Source organism: Drosophila obscura, unplaced genomic scaffold (genome assembly GCF_018151105.1).
Source record: "Drosophila obscura isolate BZ-5 IFL unplaced genomic scaffold, ASM1815110v1 contig_73, whole genome shotgun sequence".
Classification (NCBI taxonomy): Eukaryota; Metazoa; Arthropoda; class Insecta; order Diptera; family Drosophilidae; genus Drosophila; species Drosophila obscura.
In genome coordinates, this window is record NW_024542865.1 from 6,028,981 (window position 1) to 6,052,015 (window position 23,035).

At 44.8% G+C, this 23,035-nt stretch overlaps 1 protein-coding gene across 1 annotated transcript in view; it reads left to right on the forward strand.

The window, feature by feature from the left end:
* Positions 1-2,440: 2,440 nt before the first annotated feature.
* Positions 2,441-23,035, forward strand: part of LOC111067064 (LIM/homeobox protein Lhx1) — a 53,460-nt gene continuing 32,865 nt past the window's right edge. The window contains exons 1-3 of the mRNA XM_022356091.2: positions 2,441-2,674; positions 19,867-20,062; positions 20,994-21,220. Coding sequence (XP_022211783.1) covers positions 2,632-2,674; positions 19,867-20,062; positions 20,994-21,220 — 466 coding nt within the window. The 5' untranslated portion in view covers positions 2,441-2,631. The remainder of the gene's footprint in view (positions 2,675-19,866; positions 20,063-20,993; positions 21,221-23,035) is intronic.

Sequence of the window (23,035 nt, forward strand, 5' to 3'; positions counted from 1 at the left end):
GCTACAACATTTCTCCCACGCTGCACCCCACAGAAAGGCGTAGATCAAATGATTTCGATAGCTTTTCGATAACAAACATAGACAGCACGTGTCACTGGGGGCGTAGGACAAGAGAGGGTGGCGGAGACAGTGACAAGTGAAACATCAGACAAATGAGCGTGCCCCCCACCAACAACACACACACACAAAGACAGACAGGAAGAGTGACAGCAAGAGAGACACTGCCGTAGAGGGTGTGTGTGTGTGGGTGTGTGGGTGTGTGGGTGGGGGGGTCCACAAGCACTTCACAGCTTAACACCCTAATGTGCAATACTTTTGAACCCAACCCCCCCAGCAATTCCACCGATACAACCATACTTCATACACCCCTCCCCGCAAAGCACACCCTTGTCGGCAGAAGATGCTGCCTGTCGCTGCTGGCGGCGGAGAGAGAGAGAGCGTGAGAGAGACAAAAGTCGAAAGCATTGAGAAAGCGCCACCCACTGCCCACACTCTGTCTCTCTCTCTCCCTCACTGTCTCTGCCTCTGGTGCGCTCTCCTTCTGTTTTGTTCTTCTTCTTGCTTTCTTGGTTTCTTTCTTTCCGTTCGTTCCTTCGTTCATTTTTATTGCGCTTGATCTTTGGCTTATTACCATGTCCCGTTTGAATGCGAAATGCGAACCACGCAGCCGGCATACAAAATGCACACATAAAAGCAGAGCAGAGCAGAGCAGTAGCAGTAGCAGCAGAGGCCGGCCCGTAGCAGAGCAGCGGGCTCCAAATCGCCAAAGGGGCGTTCGTCCGCGTCCCCCGCAGCCGTGTCCGCCGCTCTGCCAGCGACGCTGCTAACGACAAGTGGCCCCCCCACACCACAGCAACAATTGCAGGCTGCCAGCAGAAGCTTGGGCAGCATCAGCAGTGTCGGGCAGCAAAACTTTTTCTAAGGATAACAACACCAAAAAAAGAAAGAAAGAAAACTTTTTTTGTGACCAACAGTTGACAGTCGAAAAGCATTTGACATTTTACCTTGAGAGGGTGTGAGCGAGCGAGAGAGGGGTAAAGAGAGATAGAGAGAGAGAGACGAGAGCGAGATAGAAACTGTAACAAAAACAACACAAATACAAAAAAAAAAAAAAAAAAAAAAACAGAAAACACACAGAAAAAGCAAAAGCAAAAAGCGGACAAATGTCACTTTGAAAAATGCCATTGGTTCCTCCTGCCAGAGCCCGACCCCCGAAGTAAAAAAGCTCTCTACGCCGCGACCGCCACCGCCGCCGACGCTGCGCATCGTCTCGTCGATTGCGACCGAAAAAACCAGTTGCTTAGCAACGCCCCCTCTAACCGCAGCCCAAAGTCAACTGCGACTGCGACAAATGTCAGCAACTGCTCTTCTGACTCCATTGCTATTTCGTGTAGGCAGCGGCATTGAGTGGCAGCAGCAGCAGCGGCAGCAGCAGAGCAAAGCAGAGCATAGCATACAAAGCAGCGCGGCAGAGCGCGCTGTCAGCAGATGGCAGCAGACAGGCCGGCACTAGCTAGTTGTCTCGCTCTGGCGCGAGTGTTTGCCTTGGAGAGCGAGAGCGCGCGTGTGAGTGCGCGCATGCGATCTCACTCTTCGGTTGGACTAGGCGGCCTCTGCCATTCGTCGTTGCTTTCGTCGCTCGTCGCCTCGACCGAGTCGGTCGGTCGTCTGAAGAGCCGACGACGACTTGCGTGCGTTTTGCCTGGCAGCAGCAGCAGCAGCAGCGCGTAGCACACTGCAGTGCCGTCGCCGTTTACAGTTTTGTTTTGGAGTTCGCGTGAAGCGCACGAACCGCCGCACATTGAAACGCAGCAGCAGCAGCAGCAGTTAGCAGCCGCCGCCGCAGCAGCCGCCCCACAAAAAGCGAGAAACAGAGTCGCCCAGAGTCCGTTAGCTCCAAGAGATTTCTCGCGTCAGCTGTTTTCTGTTATCGTCGCGATCGGATCCCCGTGTACCGCTTATACCATACCGTTGGTTCTTCTCTTTTTTTTTTTTTGATCGACGCGCCAGAGAGATAACCAAAAAAGTTTTTTTCAAGTGTAAAGCGAATGAAAAAGGAATAAAGAAAGGAAGAAGGAAGGAGAAGGCCGAAGAAGTGTCAAGTGGATAACAACAACAACAACAACAAATACAAATACCAAAAGAGAGCAACAAAAAGAAATACAAAAAGTTATTAAAACAAACAAAAAACAAAACAAAATAACGCAAAAGCAAAAAGAAAAGGCAATCGGCGGCCGCTAAATTTTTGTTTTTGTTTTTGTTTTTTGCCGCCGGCACCGCACAGCCCCTCCATACACGTGCTCCCGTTCTCTCTCTCTCTCTCTCTCTCTCTCACTCTGCTGTGTGTGTGTGCGTTTGTGTGTTAGTGTGTGTGCGTGTACCGTTGTTAATCATTGTCCGCGGCATATCGTTACTCTGCGATAGAAAAGGGCCCAGGAGGAGCCTCCCAACCACCAGAAACACCCCCCCACTACCGCTCCCTCCTCCTCCTCCCACACGGACAAGATATTCAACAACAAAATTCTCACCGAAGCCTCCAAAGCGCCCCTCAGGGCTGTCGCGCTGGCGTCATTTCTGGGCGACGGTTTTGCCGCCCTCGGTAGTAGCCGAGCACCGCCGGTCAAGGATCTAATGGCATTCGGCGCGGTACTACACACAAATCAGCACAGTATCGGTAAGTGTCCGTCCCAAAGACAATATACAGTACACGTATATATAGGTCCTATGGTATAGGAGGAGATCTTTCATCTGTAGATGGTGGGAGATATTTTTGCTGTAGACCTCACTTGGGTAGAGAGAGGGGACTCTGCAAGGGTTTCCACACCACATGATTTTCCTGCGGTTTTTCTCCATAGATCTCGGTAATACTGGGATTCCATGGTTGGTTCCATGGATTCCTGAGATCCTCAGGAGTACCCTTAACACTTTTTGGATTGCATAGATTCTATGGGTTCATTGCTCTCCTTGGCGGTTCCTTGGTGCATCCCCATCCCATGGTGTATATAAATTTGCATGTATGGAGATCTTTCTGTCTTGCGAAGAATACCTTAAGGAATACCTTTGCTCGTAATTCACAAGGTTCCTTATGATCTAAGGTTTTTAGGAAGGTCTTTGAAGGACCATATATTCCTTTCCTTGAAGGGTTACATAGGGTTATCCAATAATAAGACTGTTCTATGGGTTTTATGTATGTACATAAGTGCATATGTATGTCTAGTTTCTTGGGCTCGCCTCGTCTCATCTTCTGCTATTCGATACACATATTTGTGGGTTCCGTGTGGCTCTTTGGGGTTTCACATGAGTTTATCAAAGCCACCTGTTTGGGGGCCTCAAAAATATTATACCCAAATGCTATTAGAGAATTCGGATTGCCATAATCTATGGATTTCATTGGGACTTTTGTGGTTTTCTCTATGGATTGCCATTGACAATGAATTTCCAAGAGTTTTTCCATAGGTTTTTTCCACATGTTCATGGAGGTTTTCTATGGATTTAGAATGGACTTAAAAATGTTTCACCCTTTTCAAATAAAATGGACTTTAGATTGGGGATCCCCAGCAATCGGTTAATGACACTTATTTTTGTGTTAAAAGTCTTTCATGGGTTAAGAGTGTTGTGTGACAGTAGCGGGTTAATGGCAACGGCTACGTTTTTGGGGCAGCAACAGCAACAGAAAAAAGTTTTTTGCACTTTTTGAACTTTAGTTTTCCTTTCGTGGGGCGTGGGGAATCTATCGCTTTCTCTGCATCTCTCTCCCTCTTTCTCTTTGTGTCCCGCTGCTGCTGCTGCTGCTTGGAACCTGTCTCTTTTCCGCACGAGACCATTTTGTATGCCTCTTAAAAGTTCCTTTATTTTTCTCTTGTTTTTCTCTCGCTTTTTCCCTCTTCTTTTTCTTTTGTTTTTATTATTTTTCTTCTATTTTGTTCTTCTTTTTCAATGTTTTTTTTTTTGTGTTTCGATTTTGCTGTTTTTTTGGTCGACAAAAAGTTTTGCGCAGTTGTCAAAGTTTTTATTCCTCTCTTTCCGCTTCTCCTACTTCTGCTCCTTCCCTTCCCTTCTGCCACTATTCTTTCGTCCCCTCTTTCTATTTCTGTTTCGTGTTTTTCCTCTTGGCTTTTGTTTTATTTTCATTTGCTCTCACGTCAAATTTTCACTTTTGATGACGACAAACTTTAATTTCCGCAAAAAAAAACAAACGAAATAAAACTTTAATTTCTAACAACAACAAAAACGAATAAATCAGCAAGAGAAAGGGTATTGCTCTGAAAATTTGAGGCTCAAAGAATTGGTGATCTCTTTGGAAGGAGAATGATGTAAAATATGAATTTGTAGAGGATTTTCAAATGTCTGCTTAGTTCTGCTTCCATGTTCAGAAGAAGGGAATAAATCTACAAGTACCTAGAGTCTCCTAGAGAAGTGGGAGACACCTTCCTGCTTCTCATTCTGCTCCTCCTTCCTCCTCCTAATTTTTCTGCTCATTCTCCGTCTTTTCCACCATAAATTGTTAACCCAAAGACCGGGAACAAAAGGCGGAGTCGGTGGCTGTCAACATTTGAACGCTGAAATGGATGTTCAGGAAGCCATAGGTCCTCCTCATAGGCTTTTCCACTGCCGTGAAAAACCTATGAAAATGTCTGAAAATATGCTCTTTAAATTTTTAATATTTTCTTGGCTAAGATACTTATGAGAAGGATTTTTGGTTGAACTTTAAGTTAAATATTATGCCCTCCCATGTTTTCCATTCGTAGATAATTCTTACACCAGAACTTAGTTCTGAGATTTCTTTGAGTTTTCCCAAGAATTTTTCTTTGATTTCTATATATTTTATCGAATCATTTTCCATCGTAGGAGCAGTATGTTTCCATTTTTCGATTGTTCTTTGAAGATTTTTTTTAATAGACTTTTTCTATTAGAAAAAAACTATTGATAATTTTTCTCTGATCTTTTTTCAAGTTTCTTTCGTTTTTCCTTCATTTTGAAAGGGTAAACCCTGTTCGAACCTCTTTCTATCGTTTTCCGCTGACCGTTTGCACATTTTTCTCTCTCTCTCTCTCTCTCTGTCTGTCTCTGTGGCACATATCTTATGGCAAGCATCTTTTCAATTTTTATGAACCTTCAGGATGGATGCCACATGCAACAAAAGCTCTCGAAGGCAACGCCTTTAACAAAAGTTCGCGCTGCTGTTCATCAACATTTATGACTGCCACAAACAGCAGCAACAGCAAAGGAGGAGGCATGATCATCGACTGTGCAACAATATTTCCGTTGCAACTGCCTCCTTATGCTGCTGCTGCTGCTGCATCCTCCTTCCGCTGCTGTTTCTTTCAACGTGAAATGTGATTTTCTTGCCATTTTTTTTTTTAGCATTTTCTTTCAAGTTTTTTATGATCTGCTGCCTGCCACAAGAAGCATAGAAGGTGCATGCCTCCTTCATCATCATCAGTCGTCGTCCGCGTCGTCGTCTCTAGCAGGTTCGTTTTGGAGGATCCTTTCATTGATTTATGGAGCAAAAAGCGTAGACACACGGCAGCTGCTGCCGCATTTAGCAATGCTGCTGCCCATTCCACACAATGCTGTGGTGGTGCAGGGGGGTGGGGGTATCTATGGGTTCTTTGTCTAGGCTCTGGAGGGTGAGGGCGGTTCTTGCCCTATAAATTGCCATGCATAATAAGGCGTTGAGTAGTCGCGGGAGCCTCTTCGGTGGCCCCCACAAAGATCAGACGGGGCGAGCCCTTTGAAACCAGTTCTCAAATTCAGTTTCAACTTTCAAATTCCCCAACAAAAGTTACAACAATAAAATCCCCCCATCCAAATGGTAGATAGACCTGCAAGAATAGATCTAAGGGGTAGGATACCAGAGTACGAATCGTAGATGGTTCACAAGGCTTAAAAGACAGAGCAAAAACTATGGCAATCGGATAGGGAATGAGCGAGAGATGTCCGAAAATTTCTTGCATATAGAAAATGGTCTCTCAATCGAATAAAAAGGTGGTATACACAAAAATATGCATATCCCCATACCTTGCATATCTTTTGTTTTTAGCCCAATTGGTGGCAGGCAAAGGATTACTTTATGATGATATTATGATATTTGTAGCAGAGTGGACGTGCTTTCATGGGGCACCCTTCATTCACCCACATCATTCCCCTAAGATGAAAATGGGAAAAATCCTGTTCCTTTAGCAAACACCTCGACAAATACCAGAGAAATATAAAAACTAAATTTCCTTTCTCTAAGTGTAGCATTTCCTTTTTGCTTATTATTTGTGATGAATTTCTTTAAAAATATGTACTTTGATTTCTTTGTATTTCTTCACTATTTTCCTGTACCTGGGACCATTTGGTTATGGGAACATTTACACTGCAAATAGACGTCTCTGTGCCTTGCTGTTGTCTCTCTTTTGTTCCTGTCTCTTGCTCTCTCATGGAAGTTATGACGTCGGGCTCCAGTGGCCCCCCAACTGTTGGGAACTTTTCAATTTCTGTTGCAAAATTCTGGGGCTTGGCTTTTGGCTTGGGGTTTTCGGGGTTTGGGGGCAACGTCGTCGCCTGTCTGACAGTGGAGCGCACTCTCCTCCACCTCCACCTCTCCCTTCTGCCCACTGCCACTACCTCTGGGTCTGCTGGGTCTGCCTCTGACTCTCCATGCCCCACTGTCGTCTGCTCATTTTGTAGCCGCTTTTAGGTCGAAAACTGAAATAGTAATTCACATTCATGGCCTCTGTCTTGCTGTCTCTCGCGTCTGGTTCTGGTTCTCGCTTCGGTTTACTTTTTCCCTTAGTTTCAGTTTCAGTTCTTGTTGTTTTTGTTTTTGTTTCTGCTGCTTTTTGCTGTCTTTTTTTTATGATTTCTTGGCCATTTTTACGATTATTTTAAAGCTGTCAATAGTCCGGCGAACGTGTGAGATAATTTATATGCCATAAATTTCATTTGGCAAAAACTCTCAAGGTGGGGTGAGGGGGGGAACCCTGCCTCAGCGTCAGCCTCAGCCTCGGCTACTCCCTCTCCTCGTTCTCCTGCAGTAGTTTCTCCAGAGAATTCTCTTCGTCTGTTGTGTCTAGTATTTTTCGGTGGCTTATCGCCTTCTTTGGGCTTTTGATTTACTGCCGAGGCACTCAACAGGTTAAAGACAGCCTTAACCCTAACCTAGTCCCCACTCCTGCACTCCTGCACTCCTGCACCCCTGCACTCCTCCTCCAGTCATCCAGTCTTTGCTCTTTTCTAATTATAATTTACTATTACACCGAAATATTCTGCTCCTCTCAGCTCCTCTATTCTCCTCCCTCTCGCACTCTGTGTGCCTCTTCTTTTCTTCTTTCCAAAACAGCAACACAAACCCCAAGAAAAACGGTAGCCAGAGCCTCGGGGATTGATTTATAACCGAAAGATTGGCAAAAAGCGCTTCCAAAACGTTGAGCAGAGAAGCAAAAGATGAGAGCTGGCAGCCCCGAATGCAGCAGCTAGTACCTCCAGCTAGAGTTGCAGTGTTTAAGAGCAAAGGATACCCATTAATCGGTTGGGGAAATGCATTTATGCATTCCTTACGGCACTTTTTAGCTGTATTTGGACTGTAAAACATTTTTAATTGTAATGAATTTGGCTTTTACGGTAAAAATTGACTTTTTCTTTGAATGCAAAAAATTTCCGTATAATATCTTCAGCATTGCGGATATCACATCGTTTCCTACAGCAAATTTGGACTGTTAAAATATCAGATTTAATGATTTTGGGCATTAGAGTATGAAGAGTTGTGGATAATACAAGACTTTAAAGTTTCTTCTCCATTATATTATTGTATGTATTGGTCTTAAGATGGACATTACGCTTATCCAAGCATCAACCAAATATCATTGCCATATTTTCCGAAATGTGGATAATAAATTCGTTTCATTGCATCATAGAAATGATGTATATATAAATCCCATCCTTCATAGAGCAATACGACTCGCTGTAAAGACCCCATTAATGGGTATCACTGTTGCTGTAACGAGTGGGAAACCATCGTCCTCCTACTCCTCTTGCTCCTCCTTTGAGCAGCAGCAGCAGCCACTTGATGCTCTCTCACGCGCAGTGGAAGAAGTAGGTGGGGCACAGACAGACAGACGAACGGACGCTGATGCTGATGCCTGATGCTGCGGCTGACCTTTAACCCAAAATCTCAAAGTCAAAGCATGAACTCGCACGCGAGAGAGACTGAAGAAGAGGGAGGAGGAGAGTCAGAGGGAGAGACTATGGTGCTCGTTCGCCTGGAACCAAAGGCCCCGATCGCGGAGCAGATGACCGCAGCCAAACGTCGATTCGTTCCGAGTGCTCCAGCAGCAGCAGAGGCGGCAGCCGAGGCAGAGCCAGCGACTGCACCGCCGCTGTGTCAAGTGAAGCGTTACCCCCAGACGGTGGTTGGGTTGCACCTCCGCTCCGCTCCACACTGCTCCTTCGTCTGCGGCGGCGGCGATCTGTGGCCACGGTTCACGTGGAGGTTAGGGTCCATGTCTCCATATCATCAATAACCAAAGCGGAGAGAAAGAGAGAGAGCGAGCGGAGAAAGAACAGAGAAACACAGAGAAAAGAAAAGAACAGAACAGAACAGAACAGAGAAACGTCGTTTCAACATAATGATGCGTGTAATGTGGCTGCTGTCGGCTGCTGCTGCTGCTGCTTCCACGGCTCTGCTGTTGTTGCTGCCCTCAACAGTTCCTTTCCTTACACTGTGAATAAAAAAACAAAGAAATAGATGAAAATTAAGACAATTTTTGGAAAATTAAGAAAAGTAAATGTGATCTTTAGGAAACGATTCCTAAGTAAGGAAAGTCTCTTCTCCAGTTATAGTTTGTTCCATAAAAGTCTTTGATTGATGATTGGTAGATTTCATAATCCATAGACGATCTGAACTCTTGTCAGAGGTAGATATTTTATGCAATGACAGCGTTTCGATTCAAACAAAGATTCTATGCATCGAAAGTAGAAGTGTAATGGGGATACTAGAGAGGAGTACTAGAATTAATGGGAGTTCTGTTTGTAAGCAACCTTAAGATTAATCAGCAATTAGTTGTCTCTCTCTCTCCCTCACGCAACGAATATTGCCTTTCGTTTGTGGGAAATTTTAAGAGAAAATCTATGGAAAAAATATAGAAATCTATGTACAACCCACTCCTTCGTAGAGTACTCCCTTCGCTGTCATTCTATTTTGTTTTTAAATTCTATTCTCTCTCTCTATATCGCTGTACCTCTCTTTGTATGGCCCATTTCCCCCACTCACCACTCAGCAGCTCATCTTTGCTTTGTGGCACCAATTTGTTATGGATTTTTATTGTTCTGCTGCATTTAGGGGGGGCTCTTCTGCTCTCCTCTCTTTCGAGGGCGCCAAGAATTTAACGCAGCTTTTACTTTTTATACCCGTATGCAAATTAATTAATCAAAATCTTCAGCATTTACTCTACCACTTCTCCACGTTTCCCCGCCTCCCCGCCTCCCCGTCTCTCCACTTCACCTCTGTGCATTCTCCCCTGTCCATTGATGATGGCTTTTGTGGCTCGGTGTTTGGCAAATCATTTGCGGCAAACATCAAAACGCTGCGGGAGCCACAGCCAGAGCCCCCCATCCGTCCATCCAACGGTGGTGGGGGCTGTGTGTAACGATCTCTGGAATTGGCGCTCAGCCGCCGCCGCCGCCGCCGTCGAACCATGACCAATGGAAACCAAACTAAGGCTAAAAATGGGGTAAGGAAGCGGACAAGAAAGAGGCTGAACAAGGCGGCTAAGGAAGCCTCTAAGAAGGTGCTATCTAGAGGCTAAGGTAGCGACTAAAATCGAAGTATTTCCTTAAAAGAGAGGCGCTTCTTTAACCCTGAAACGATTCGGAATGTGAAATCAGAGCCGAAAGCCCTGGAAAAACTCTTCTACTCGAAGCTTCAACGAATACTCTCAGACTCTTCCCTGGTCACTGTTTCTCTGTTAGATATCCCATAAAATGTTCTTGTTCTTTTTTGTTCAGTAAAGAAAAGTCAAAAAAAGAGACCAAGAATTGGGCTTTACTTTGAAAACTTTGTAGTTTTGTGGGCATTGAAGGGATCATTTAGATCTGCAAACGTTTGAAAATGCTCAAAAAATAATATTAAAACTCTACTGTAACCATTTTTAGGGCTTGAAATGTCTCTTTAATGGACAAAAGAATTCCTTAAACATTTAATCACTTTTTCTCAAAGGTTAAATTATTGTTAAATGATTGGAAAATCTATTAAAATCTTCATGGAAATCGTTTTCATGGAAAGATATTCTCTCCAACAATTTTCAAAAACATTTTTCCAAAAATATCAACCATTACAAAGGCATAAAAGTCATAAAACTCCGCAGAGGAAAAGTCGCAAAAGCAAACAAAAAAAAAAACAAAATCGGAAAACATATCCTGCCCTTACGAGGGTGTTGGGCGGCGATAGGGGGGAGGGAGGGTACTTCCGTTTGCTCGGTTTTTCTTATCGCAGAAACAGACGCTGGCTGCTTGCTGCTGCTGCATCCCCTGCTCCTGCGTGATGCTCCTGGTGCGGCGGCTGCTCCTGATGCTGGTCCACTGATAAGAGTCCTTGTGTCAGAGTTGACTTCCTCCCATTCGAAAGGACGACGAGGGTTGCCGCCACGGACTACGTGCATTCGCATTCAAGGTTAAACGGGAGAAAAAGAGAGATTTAGCCGATAAAAGCGAAATTTTATGTTTATGTTGCCATCAGAGGGGGAAAACGGGGCATAAATTCAAGCTTATCGCATGAGGCAGTGGTAAGGTGCACCAGAGGCAGCAGAAGGAGGAGGAGGAGGTGTGTAAACCTTAAAACCCTAACCGCAAGCAGCAAGCAGCAGCAGCAGCAGCAGCAGCTGGCAACTCTGGCAATCCGAGTGCCAAGAGATTGTTTATTATTAATTGCATTTTCCGAATGCTGCCACTGCCACAGCCACACAAATGTGCAAGTTGCAACTTGCAGTTGCACACAACACACAAAGCGCAATAAATTGTGCAAAATTAATGCGCAAAACCAATTAAAGGACAATTTCGGCTTCGATAGGCAAAAGGTCCTTTATGCTGCTGCTGCTGCTGCTGCTGCCGCTGCTGATCATTATAATATGCATAATATTATGCTTGTCTTGGAACCAAAACTCTCCGTCTCGTAAATGCATCAAAAGTTTCCCATCTTCGGCTACAGCCTCGGCTTCGAGCTAAATTTTGCCAATCAAAGCAGAATATTTAGTGGCAAACGAGGAGGAGGCGGAGGTGAAGGAGGATACAGAGCCATGAAGCAGGAGAAGCAGCAGGAAGGTCCTTCTGTGGCACAGACGGGTGTTTGGGTTTCCCAACGAAGTTTCAGGGTTGCTGCACGCTGTACGCTTTATTTGGCACACATCTTTAAACCTTTAATCGCATTAAACGCTGACCAAAGAGTCATTCAGTTGGCAGAGGGAGCAAAGGAGAGCTGAAGAGATGTAGAGAAGTGGGGCAACGAAGCAGCATAAATATATCTACATGGAGAAAGGAGCGGGGAAAAACCAAAAATATATATTAAAAAAATAAATATGCTAAAGAAAGGAAAATGGCTGAAGATAAATATTAAGATTATATGGCCAAGCATATACTGGAAAATACAAAATATATGTATAAAATCAAAGTTATGATAAAAATACTAAATTTACAATAAATTGAAAATAAATAAAAATTGGAACCTTAGGGCCAGGCTCTTTGTCATGCGGCAGCGCCCCCTCGGCTCGGTTGTTGCTTTGCTCTGCCTCCGCCGGTGAGAAGTTTCGACTTTGGCGACACGCACTTCCCCCACCCCCTTCTGTGGGGTATGCTCTGGCATGAGAGAAACCGAATCAAGCTCTCTCTCGCTTCATCAAATATTGAAAAAATGCTAAATTTACAAATACACATAAATTTGCAATGAATCGCCAACACCAAAAGCATTTAAAATCAATCAATGCCTCAAAACCAGGGCTGCCATCAAACGCACACACACACACACAAAAGAGTGTGGGAGAGAGAGAGAGATAGATTGAGGGATAGTGAGGTGGAAGGAACGGAGCAGTGGAGACCACATCAAATGTGGCCAGGCGTTGGAGCGTAGGGGCAGTGTCGCAATATTAACAATATAAACAGAGACCCGAAACCCACACCCCCGTCCGCCCGAAACATGAAACGATAAATCCACAAAGCCAAAACAGAGTCCAAGGGTGCCCAGGGACCGCAATGTGGATGCAAATCCATCCATCCATCCATCCAGCCATTTATGAGGAGTCCCCCATGTGGGCAAATGTTTTTTGGGGAGCTGTAATAGACGGTTTCTGAAATGTTTTGGGTAGAAATCATAAGGTTCGATCAAAAATGATTTCGCTGAAAATTATGCACCGCTTAAATCGATTATCTAATGTAAAATTTATCGAAAGCAAAGTTTCTTTTGGAACTTTGTAGCATTTTTCATTGCTTTGCTTACATTTTGCTCGGTTTATCGATCATATAAAATAAGGGATATCTAATATACTGTATTCGCATATTTTCATTATTTTATTGAGTCAAATGGGAATAAGACTCTTGTCCCATTGCCCACAAACCTTTTGCGTTGACTCTTTCTGTCTGCCAAGGAAATCAGAATTCAAAGGGGTCCACCATGAGAGGTCCTGTGGGGTGGGGGGTTGGATCCGGGTTGGCCCTGGCAGCATATCGAATGGGAAACCTTCCACATAAACAAAAAATATGAAAAAGAAAACCCAAGAAAATGCAGAGTGCGGAAGGTGGGTGGGGTGCGCCTCTTGGGGGGTTGGTTCTGGGCTCTGGGGTTGCGTGGGCGGGTGGCAGTAGCATAGCCATGGCCCAGGGGGAGGTTGTTGTCCTGTTGTTGGCCCTCGTGTTTGTGTGTGTCCATGCCACATGCCACATCACTCATACGCTAAGGCTTATCATTGGCTATCTGTCTGCTGACAAGCGGCGCAACCCAGAGACAGAGGCAAGGCAGGGCAAGTGGCACACTGGGGCGGGGGGGAGGAGGAGTTGGTGGCGCCCCCAACCCCCATGACGACGACGACAACGACTAAAACGAAGGAGAAGAACCACTCGAGAGTCGAGAGACATTTCCATCCACCCGAAACGAGGCAAAAAGCGAGTGAGTGAGCGAGAGCTTCGCTGTGCCCTGGCCCTCGCCCTGTGTGCCCCATGTCTCATGCCCCATGTTGGGGCAGAAGTGTGATTTTTATGGGGCGACAAAAGCAAAAGAAAAAGAGAGAAAAACGAAGTACTGGGGCCCTATAAAAATCTCTGCAACTGACGACAATGTTGATGATGACGACTATGGAAAATGGAGATGAGAAATGGAGTGAGATAGGAGGGGGACGATGGCAAAGGGAGACGAGACGAGAGATGGGGGGAAATGGAAAAGGAAAAGGACTGTGGATGGAGAATGAAGATGACTATGAAAATGGTTGGTGAGATTGAAATTGAGATTGAGAGAATCTCCAGAGCCAGAAGCAGAACCAAAACGAGTCTGTTCCCCCAAAGAGTGACGGGGAAAAATATGTACAGAGACCTTAGAAGGTATTTTAGATGAACGAAAGGACCTGTCCGTCTGTCTGTCTGTCTGTCTGTCAGTATCCCTCCACGATCTAGAGTTGCATGTTTAATCTATGCCCCATCATTCGTTTTCTCAGCCATTTTTGTCATGTAAATTTTTCGTTATTTTTATTTTTTTTATGTTTTTTATATTTTTGCAACACACACAGCAACAGCAAAGGGAGGCAAAATAAGAGAGAGAGATACGCCTCCTTTTTGCTGTAACCTCATGCATATAAAGTATCTGGTAGATACACAGATACACAGCAGTGGCAGTGGCAGTGGCATGGACTGGATATGGATGGCAGATAGGCGGCGGCGGTGGCATCGGCAGCGGCAGCGGCAGCCCAGAAGCCATCGACGCCGATCCGTTGCCATCGTCTCGCATCATGAAATTGTTGTTTACTTTGCCATTATATTCTTTTCCAAAAAAAAAAATGCAAGAAAATAAAAGGCAAAAACCAGAGGCGGCTGCCAGAACCTCCTCTCGCTCCCCCTCCCAACCCCTTCCATCCTCATCATCATCATCATCGAATCCTGGGCAATATCGCTTTTTGCCTATCAGAGGAACTCTTCTCATCTTCATTTTGGTATGTTTTTTATGGTTGGCCTCTTTCATATCTGCCTGTGTCCATCGAGACTTTGTTTCTTGTTTCCAGTGTTGCTCTTTGGGGATAAGCCAAAGCAGGGGAAGAAACAGAGAAAAGTAGAAGAGGCAAGAGGCAAGAGGAGGCAGGGAAAAGTGGAAGGGGGAGAAATGGTGTAACAGGAAGAGAGTAAGAAACGAGAACTCTTCTTGATGCCCAAAAGCAACACTTTATGCAACACTTCTTTTGGGCCGTAGTGTTGGTTAACTTGATTTTATACCATTCTCCAATAAGAGAATTTTTTTATGGAGATTTTTTTCAGTTTAATAAAACTTTTAAAGTTTTTTTTTCCTCTTTCTATTTGTCTTCTCTCTCTTTGCGACCTCTTTTCTCCACTCTCCACACTCGCCCTGATATTTGTGGATGCTTCACTCCAGAAATAGTTGGCTACTATTTTTAATGCAATTCGTTGCGCCTGATTTGACAATTTTGATTGCATTTCCCCCCCAAACCAGAAGAGGCAGACGCTTTAAGCAGAACTCAGGCAACTCTCGGTCTGTGCCCCTTTGGTCTTTCATTAAAAATGGGAAATGTTTTCGATCGTTGGTGAGGGCAAAGTTCAAGGCTGTCGTTGTCGTCGAACTGCCTGAAATATTTAATATAAACCTTAACACCTATTTCTGGTTTTGCTTGCGCTCAAAACTTGTTAACATTTTAATTACACAAATTAGTGGCAAATAACGAAACAATATTTAAATAAAAAAAGAACAAGAAAAAAAGAGGCAACAAAAAAATGGAATATTAATGAGGCTGTCGGCACAGAAGAGACAAATTATGAAAGAAGAGCAATGTTTGGGGGAAGAATGGCTGTTAAGTTTAGAGAGTATTCGAATTATTATATATTATTATTATTAATTATTTATTTATTATAATTTTTTTTAAATACAATTTAGAGCAAAGATTTCTCTATAAGAACTTCCCCAGATTTATGTATATTATCTATCATGATATTAGTTTTTCCCTCTAGGATCTAAAGATTTTCTCTACATTTTCCACTTTAATCCCTTTTCGGTCTGCCTGGCAAAAAGTTTTCCTTCTGTGGCCCATAAGTTTTGCTCGGGTTCCTTTTTTTTTTTTGTAGCCATTTGTTTGGCTTTTTCCTACTGCATTACCATTTGGATTTTTGCATAAGATTTGCCACAAAAAAAAAAAAAGAAGTAGCAGGAAAATAGAGGAAAAGCCTGGAAAAAGTAAAGGAAGAAGAAACAGCCAGTCAGCCAGCGCCAGCCAGCCAGCCAGCCAGCCACCAGCTGGAAAGAAGAAAAAAAAAATAAAATGATTGCGCGGCGGTTGCTGGTTGCTGCTGCTTTTCTTTTTCTTTGTGGCTTTAACATTTTAGTCACGTTTTCAGTTCAGGGGCGTGCCCCAAAAGGCGGAATGGGGTGTGTGGGGCAAGGGGGAGGCGTAACCAACATGGCGCAGCAGCAGGCAGCAGCAAGTGCTTTGGTTCGAAGCTCAGTTTTTATTATTTCCCATTTTTCTGTTCGCTTCTTTTTTTTTTTTCCTTTTTTTCTTCTTTTTTCTTTTTTGTTGTATTTTTGTTGTATTATTTTTTTTTTGTGGCGTGTACGATGTCGAACGAATTTTTCACAGTTTCTGCCACAGACGGAACGACAATGGTCAAAAGTTTGCCCCTGCCCCAAAGCAGCTTGCTTCTGTTGCACAGACAGGACTCGAGATGAAGGATGTTCGGATCTCTACCGCACTGCACGAATTCAATGCTGCCACGAACAGATCTATACGATTTTTTGGGTCCCCAGTTTAGAGTCTAGCGTGTCCACCAACTGCCTGGCCTCACTGTACCTGCATGGCTGTGGACTGCTGGACTGCTGCTGCTGCTGCTGCTGCTGCTGGTCAGGCTGCTTGCAGAACAGAGTTTCAGTTCATTTGTTATATTTCTTTTTTCTCTACTTTTTGTGGGGCTGGTCTTTGGGGTGTTGCCGGGGACCAGCCCATCGAGCCATGAAGAAGCTGCTGCTTGCTGCTGCTGCTGCTTTCTGCTGCTGCTGGTTGCTGGTTGCATTATAAATGCAGTTAGTCCATGGATTGTCCAGTGGAGCTCTCTGTGCTCTGTGTGGAACACAATTATTTCGCTTTGTCCGAGAGCGAGAGGCTGAGAGCGCGGAAAATGTTGTGCAAAATGCTTTGTACGTGCCTCGGTTGCAACTTTGCACTTTCCTCCAGCCTCTCACAGCTTCCACTCGCGCGGTCAATGGCTGCCACCGCACAGATCCAGGGGAAAACTGCAACAACAGCGACACAGAGCACAGAGCACAGAAAGCACAGAGAGTGTGGGGCAAAGAGAGAGGTTGCCTAGAGCCTTGGCTTGGCTCATGGCTCATGGCTCTTAACTTTGGCTTCAGTTCGTTCCAGTAGCTGGGCAATTTTTCACATCGTTACATAAATTTCAGCGCAAAATAAATGGCCAACGGTAGCCAAAAGTGCACTCAACAATATTTAAATTGCGACACTTAAGCGGCAGCAGCAGCAGAAGCAGCAGCAACAACAACAACCACCATCGCCACATCAGCATCAGCAACAACGTTGTCGGCGTCTGCAAACAACAATTTGTCGCTTTTTAAAAACGCGCCAGAAGGCACAAAAATAAAGTCCACGAAGGTCCCCGTCCCCACCGCGAAGCAAAGGTGCCCTGACTGACAGCCCAAAAAGAGCGCGCGAGGCAGAAGAGTGCTCGCCAGTAAAGCCCCGAAAAACAGTCGAGAAAACGGAAAAGAAGCTGCCACAGGAGCCACGACCACAGCAGCAGCATTAATCGCTGATAGGCCCAGCGGACACAGCGGTGGAGACTCCGAATGGGAGATGCTCTTGCCCTGAGATTGCTTGAAGATTGATCAAACAGTACCACAGTCATCCCTTCACATATGACGTACAAAATGAAGCCATTATGTGGGCAAATACACCAAAAGCAAACAACAAAAAATCACCAACAGTATATAAAACTTCACCAACAATATTTAACGGTACACCAACAATATTTAAAGGTACACCAACAATATTTAAAGGTACACCAACAATATTTAAAGGTACACCAACAGTATATAAAACAGGAGCATGAGTGCATAAAATTAAAATACTATCAAAAATTACTCCAAAAATATATAAAACAATACCAACAGTATGAAACAAATTTAGCAATGGCATAAAAAATAGTAAAAATAGTGTAAGAAAACTACAACAATGGCATGGAAATGTCACCAATATTATAAGTAGCCACAACAACAAAATAAACTGTTTAAACGTTAAAATATCAACAAAAGTATCCAACGACATCATCAACTACTCCAAAAATATCAACAATAAGAACAATCAATCATGGATATGTACACCAACGGCAGCAGCAACATCATAAGGAGCCAACAGCCAACACGAACAACGTTTAACCCGACTTGAAAATGCTTTTGCTTTTGCTGTGTAGTTCATTGAGCCTCAGAGTCAGAGCCAGACCCCCCCGACCCCAAACTAAAGGCAGACTCTGAGGCAGAGACTCGTCGTAGTCAGTCGTCGTCTCCTTCCACTGGCAGCACTCCCTGCAATTCGGTTCCGTTCCGTTCCGTCTATAAACGTCTATAACCTTCATTAAAAATTGTCTGCAGCGGCATGAAATGATTGATAACATCCGTCAATTTTGACATATGCGGCAGAGAGGCGTAGAGGCAGAGTCAGAGGCACAGAGGCAGGGTCTGGACTCGAGACTTGCAACTTTGCCACTTGCGATGATGTTGCCTCTGCCCTGCCCTGCCTGTTGTTGGGTGTCTGTTGGGCTTTTGCTGTTGCTGTTGCCTGCTGCTGTTGCCAGTTGCCTCTACCTCACTGCGGAGGATGTTCGTTCGTTATAATTCCTTGCAGTTTTGTGGCTCTTGTTTTTGGGGCTTTCTGTTAGCGAAAATGAGTCAATTCGTCAATCAATCAGTGTGTCAGTTGCTCATTTATAATGGCCAAGAAGCACTGGCCCCCACACTGGCTCCCGCACACTCTTGGGGCGGTTCATTCATTCATTCATTCAATCGCTCGTTCGCTCGCTTGTTCATTCGTTGGTGGGGATTCGCTTGGGGCTGCAGCTACTGTCCATCGGTAGTCAGTAGTTAGGGGAGGAATTGGGGGCATTATTAATGTGGGTCACTGTGGAGTGGGGGGGCAGGGCAGCAAGGGATGAATGCACATATGACAGGAGGCTGAGAGACAAGAGATATGATCCTCTTTCTGTTCTTCTATTCGTTCACTCCTTCTCTCTTCTCTTCTCTTCTTTCATATCGCATCTCATTCTTCTCCCACACCTTGTTTCTCTCTCAGTCTAAAGTCATTTGTACAATCCTCCTTCTTCTTCTTCCTCCTACTACTGCTCCTTCTGCCCATTAATCCTCCTTCTGCTCCCCCCCTCCCGCCCTCTTTTCTGCCTCTTCCGCATGCCACAAAAATGTGCACAGAAACTTTTTGAATGAAAATAAATTTTCACACACAAAAGTTTACTTTTTATTTCGAACATCCTCCTCCCTCGTTTTGTGCTTTGTGCTTTGGGTTTTGTGTGTTTCTGTGGCTTCTCCTTCTTTTTATGGTATTTATATTTTGTACCTAGACAGCCCCCCCCCCCCAAAAAAAAAGAGAACCATGCAACAGCCCCCCCTGCACCTGCCCCAAAACGAACCAAACCGAAGGGGCGAAGCCAAAAGTTTTGTTCTTCTTTTTTTGTTTTTGTTTGGTTTGGTTTCATGCCACAACTCCATTGACTGATTGACTGCGAAAGGAGGAACCTTCTTCCTGCTGCCCTCGGCCTCTTCGTTCTCCTCTTTGTGGCCCTCCTCCTCCACCTCCATCACCTCATTCTCCTGCTGCTGCTGCTTGCTGCTGGTGGTGGCTGCTCCTCAAGTTTCAGTCTCAGGGCCCGAGGGCTCTCCATTTTGGGTTGTGGCCTCTATCATTATTCGGTTGCAGTTGGCCCCATCTGCCTTGCCTGCTCACACATCTCCTCTAACATACAAAAACTCTATATATATACATATATATAGATATGCCACGCCTTCTTGCAACGCCTTCTCCGTCGTGTGGCAGGGGAGAAGAACTACTAACAAGGTGGAAGAAGGGTGCAATGATGGAAAGGAGAGCAATCATTGAAAAACGCTACGGCTGCCACATGTGGCAAGAAATTGCGGTCTCTGTGCGGGCCAAAGGTGGCAAGGTGGCAAAGGGGGGCAAAGGGGGGCAAAGGTGCATGCCCCCACAGGGCGTATGCGTAGTGCAAAACGTGCAACGTGCAAATTGTAATTCTCAAATGTTTACCATCCGTCCAGTCCAGTCCCAAGGCCACGCATTGCTCATTGCTCATTTATCTGCCCCTACCCCACCCTGCCGCACCACCTGCCACTCTGCCACACACACAAACACATGTGCAAACTTAATGAGGCAACCAAAAGCGAGGTGCTAATTTTCGCCTCGAAGGATTTTCGACGGGCACACATACACACACACACACACACACACACGCACACACACAGAGCGAGTCCGTTCCTCTCCAGGGGGGAATTTCTTTCACTTGAAATGGTCATCCTTTAAACAGGAAAATCGTTTACTCTTGCAGTCTCTTTAATCACGCTTTCCCTCTCTCTCTCTCTCTGTTTGTTTGTAGGTCGCAGTGAACCGCCTGTGGGCGTGGGCGATCCCTGTGCTGGCTGCAATAAACCGATCCTGGACAAGTTCCTGCTGAATGTCCTCGAACGCGCCTGGCACGCCTCCTGCGTGCGATGCTGTGAATGCCTCCAACCGCTCACCGACAAATGCTTCAGCCGCGAATCGAAGCTCTACTGTCGCAACGATTTCTTCAGGTAAGCGAAAGGATATCATTCCCATATATGTATGCCATGCCATGAACGATGCCCCACATGCATATCCTCTACCAGTCCCTCTCCTAATGCCGAGTGAAGCGAGGCAACTTTCAATCAAAAGTCGCTGACCGAAGAGCCAAGTCGTCTCGTCAGTGAATAAACTGCACTGAATAAAAAAAAAAATAAAAATCAAAGCAATTAAGAGCCAAGTTTTCAATCGGAGCTTTGACTCTTTGGCTTTTGTTTTGCTGCTGTCCGTGCGCGTGGGTTTCATTTGATTTCACTTTGGATTCCGCATTCAGTTCTATTAATTGAAAAAAAAAAAAGAAAAAAACAAAAGAAAAGAACGTGAGGTAGCAAGTGGGGGGCGGGGGCGTGGGCGTGGGCGTGGGAATCCAAAGGTGTAGAGTCGGAAAAAATAGCAGGACGAAAGCAATTAACATGCAAAATACCTGAGCAAATCAAAATGAAATCAATTCCTGCACACAAGATTCTCGCTGTCCTGTCCCTTGGCTCCTTCGATTCTGAAGAGTGGCAGAGTGTGAATGGCTGTGCTATCAATCAGCGACAGGACAGTACAGTACAGTATGATGGGAATGTGGGGGCCAACAAAAGCATTCCATAAACGGAAAACGGAAGCAGTTCGTGTCATTTGTGGGAGTCAGTGCCAGTGCCAGTGCTAGTGCCACTGCCAGGTGGCAATCAATAAACGGAACTACTTAGAATAGTAAAGGGTTTCAAATGGGGGGACTGGGGCTGGGCTACCATAGATGGATCTTTTGTTTGGAATTTCCCAATAAAAAAAAAAAACGTTCCAGGAATAGAATTTCGAGGCTTCCTCTGAGCGGCATTTCATTTCTATGGCACTGCTTTTGATGACTTGCCTTTCCTAACACTCTGATGCTATTTTCCTTTTCCTTTTGTTTTGCAGACGCTATGGCACCAAGTGCAGTGGCTGTGGCCAGGGTATTGCGCCATCGGATCTGGTGCGTAAGCCACGGGACAAGGTTTTCCACCTAAATTGCTTTACATGTTGCATATGCCGCAAGCAGTTGAGCACCGGGGAGCAGCTGTACGTTTTGGATGACAATAAGTTTATCTGCAAGGACGATTATCTGCTGGGCAAGGCGCCATCCTGCGGCCACAATTCACTGAGCGGTAAGTACCATCCCATACCATACCATTCCATCCTATCCATTCACACGACACTAATCGGTGTGCGGAGAGGGGGATAATAAATTCTGTGGGGCATAGCTTTGGGGCTCATCTTTGCTCATTAGAGGAGAACACTCGGCAGAGGAGTGCTGCTGCTGCTGCTGGCTGTGGTACTATCTGCAATTTCCATCAGCAATAAATACAAAATTACACACATGCTTTTGGGTATATTTACGCACAAATTTGTGCCCGGTTGCCCTGCCCTGCCCAGCACCAGAATTAGCGACACATCAGGCACGGCACAGCACGGCACGGCACGGCACGCACCGCATCCAAAAAATAACAATAACATGGCATTTTTTGTACAAATATTTTAATTTCTAACGCAGTTGTTTGCACTAATTGTTTATCGTTTGCGATAGAAATATTTGCCATTCAAATTACCGTGGGAATAAAAGAAGCAACGGACCGGCCATTGTTGCCAGCAGCTCTCGTCCGTCTTTTACTGTGTGCATTTCTCTCTGTGTATTTGTTGTTGCTGATAATATGCCCATTGTTGATTTTTGGCACAGTTTTTCCTATCATTCTGTGTCTCTCTGGCTGGAGCCGCCCTCCACTCTTTCGCTGTTTTCCTTTGTAATCCTAAAAAATATTTGCTACATTTTTGGATTTTTGGTAAACGCCTGGCCAACGCTAGAGCTGGCTGGGTAGAGGTAGAGGCAGGAGTCGCATTTACACACACACAATTTAAAGACAAAAGTCACAGGCTAAATGCTTGCCAAATATTTACACAAAACGCATAAATAAAACACGAGTCTCATGCATAAGAAAATAGGACACACACACACAGAGAGAAAGGGGGCGGGCAGAGAGTGGGAAATCTTGAGCTCAAGTTGTAGCATCGTAAAGCAGTTGAAGCATTGATTTAAAACCATGTTCCATACGTTAAATAAATAAGTGAGAAAATTCTGTTTAAATTGTTTCAAAAAAAAAAAACTATTCCATCCAGCAAAAGAATTTTGCGTTAACCAACACTGGTTGGTTGTTATTAACTGATTAACCAAGACTGCTAGAAAGTTGGAAAATAATTTTAGAACATTGAAAAGTGCTTTCCCATAAACATAAAACATATCCTTCCGTAAGAAATCCCATTTTTGCTCCACAATTAAAGCTTTAATGGCGTTCATTTCCCTTTGGGTTTTTCACATAATTTCCACACACATTCCCCGAAAAATTCAACACACAAATGAAATGAAGGAATGGGAATGGAAAGGACAAGGAGAAAGAGGAGTAGGAGGAGCAGGAGGAGTCGGCGGCGACCGAGTGATGGAAAAACGCATTAAAGCCAAAAGCAGCTGCAAAATGCAAAAACCCCAAAGCACATTCCCTCCATCCAGCCACCGCTTGACGGCTTTTGTTTACCCTTTTTTATCTTTGTTGTATTTCTTTTTTTTTTTTTTTTGTTGCACTCGACGGGCAAAAAGTTTTAAAGGATATACCACGTACGCGCGTACGTACCAGAGGCCAAAGGATGTGCCCAGTGGATATACATATCTGTGTGACTGCGTCTGCGTCTGCGTGTGTGTGTGGGATGTGGATGTGGATTAAGCTTTAAAGTTGGCGCCCAGGCCCAGTCGCTCGTGTGGGGCATAATTATTTCAAGTTTTCCAGCAATTAAAGTGCTTTAAATGGCGGCATGTATGATGCTTGTCTATGAGTGTGTGTGTGTGTGTTTGTGCATGATGGAGGTGGGGGGGGTTGCTACTACTCGTATGTGCATGACATTCCTGTCGTCGCATGGTGACTGTCACACGCAGC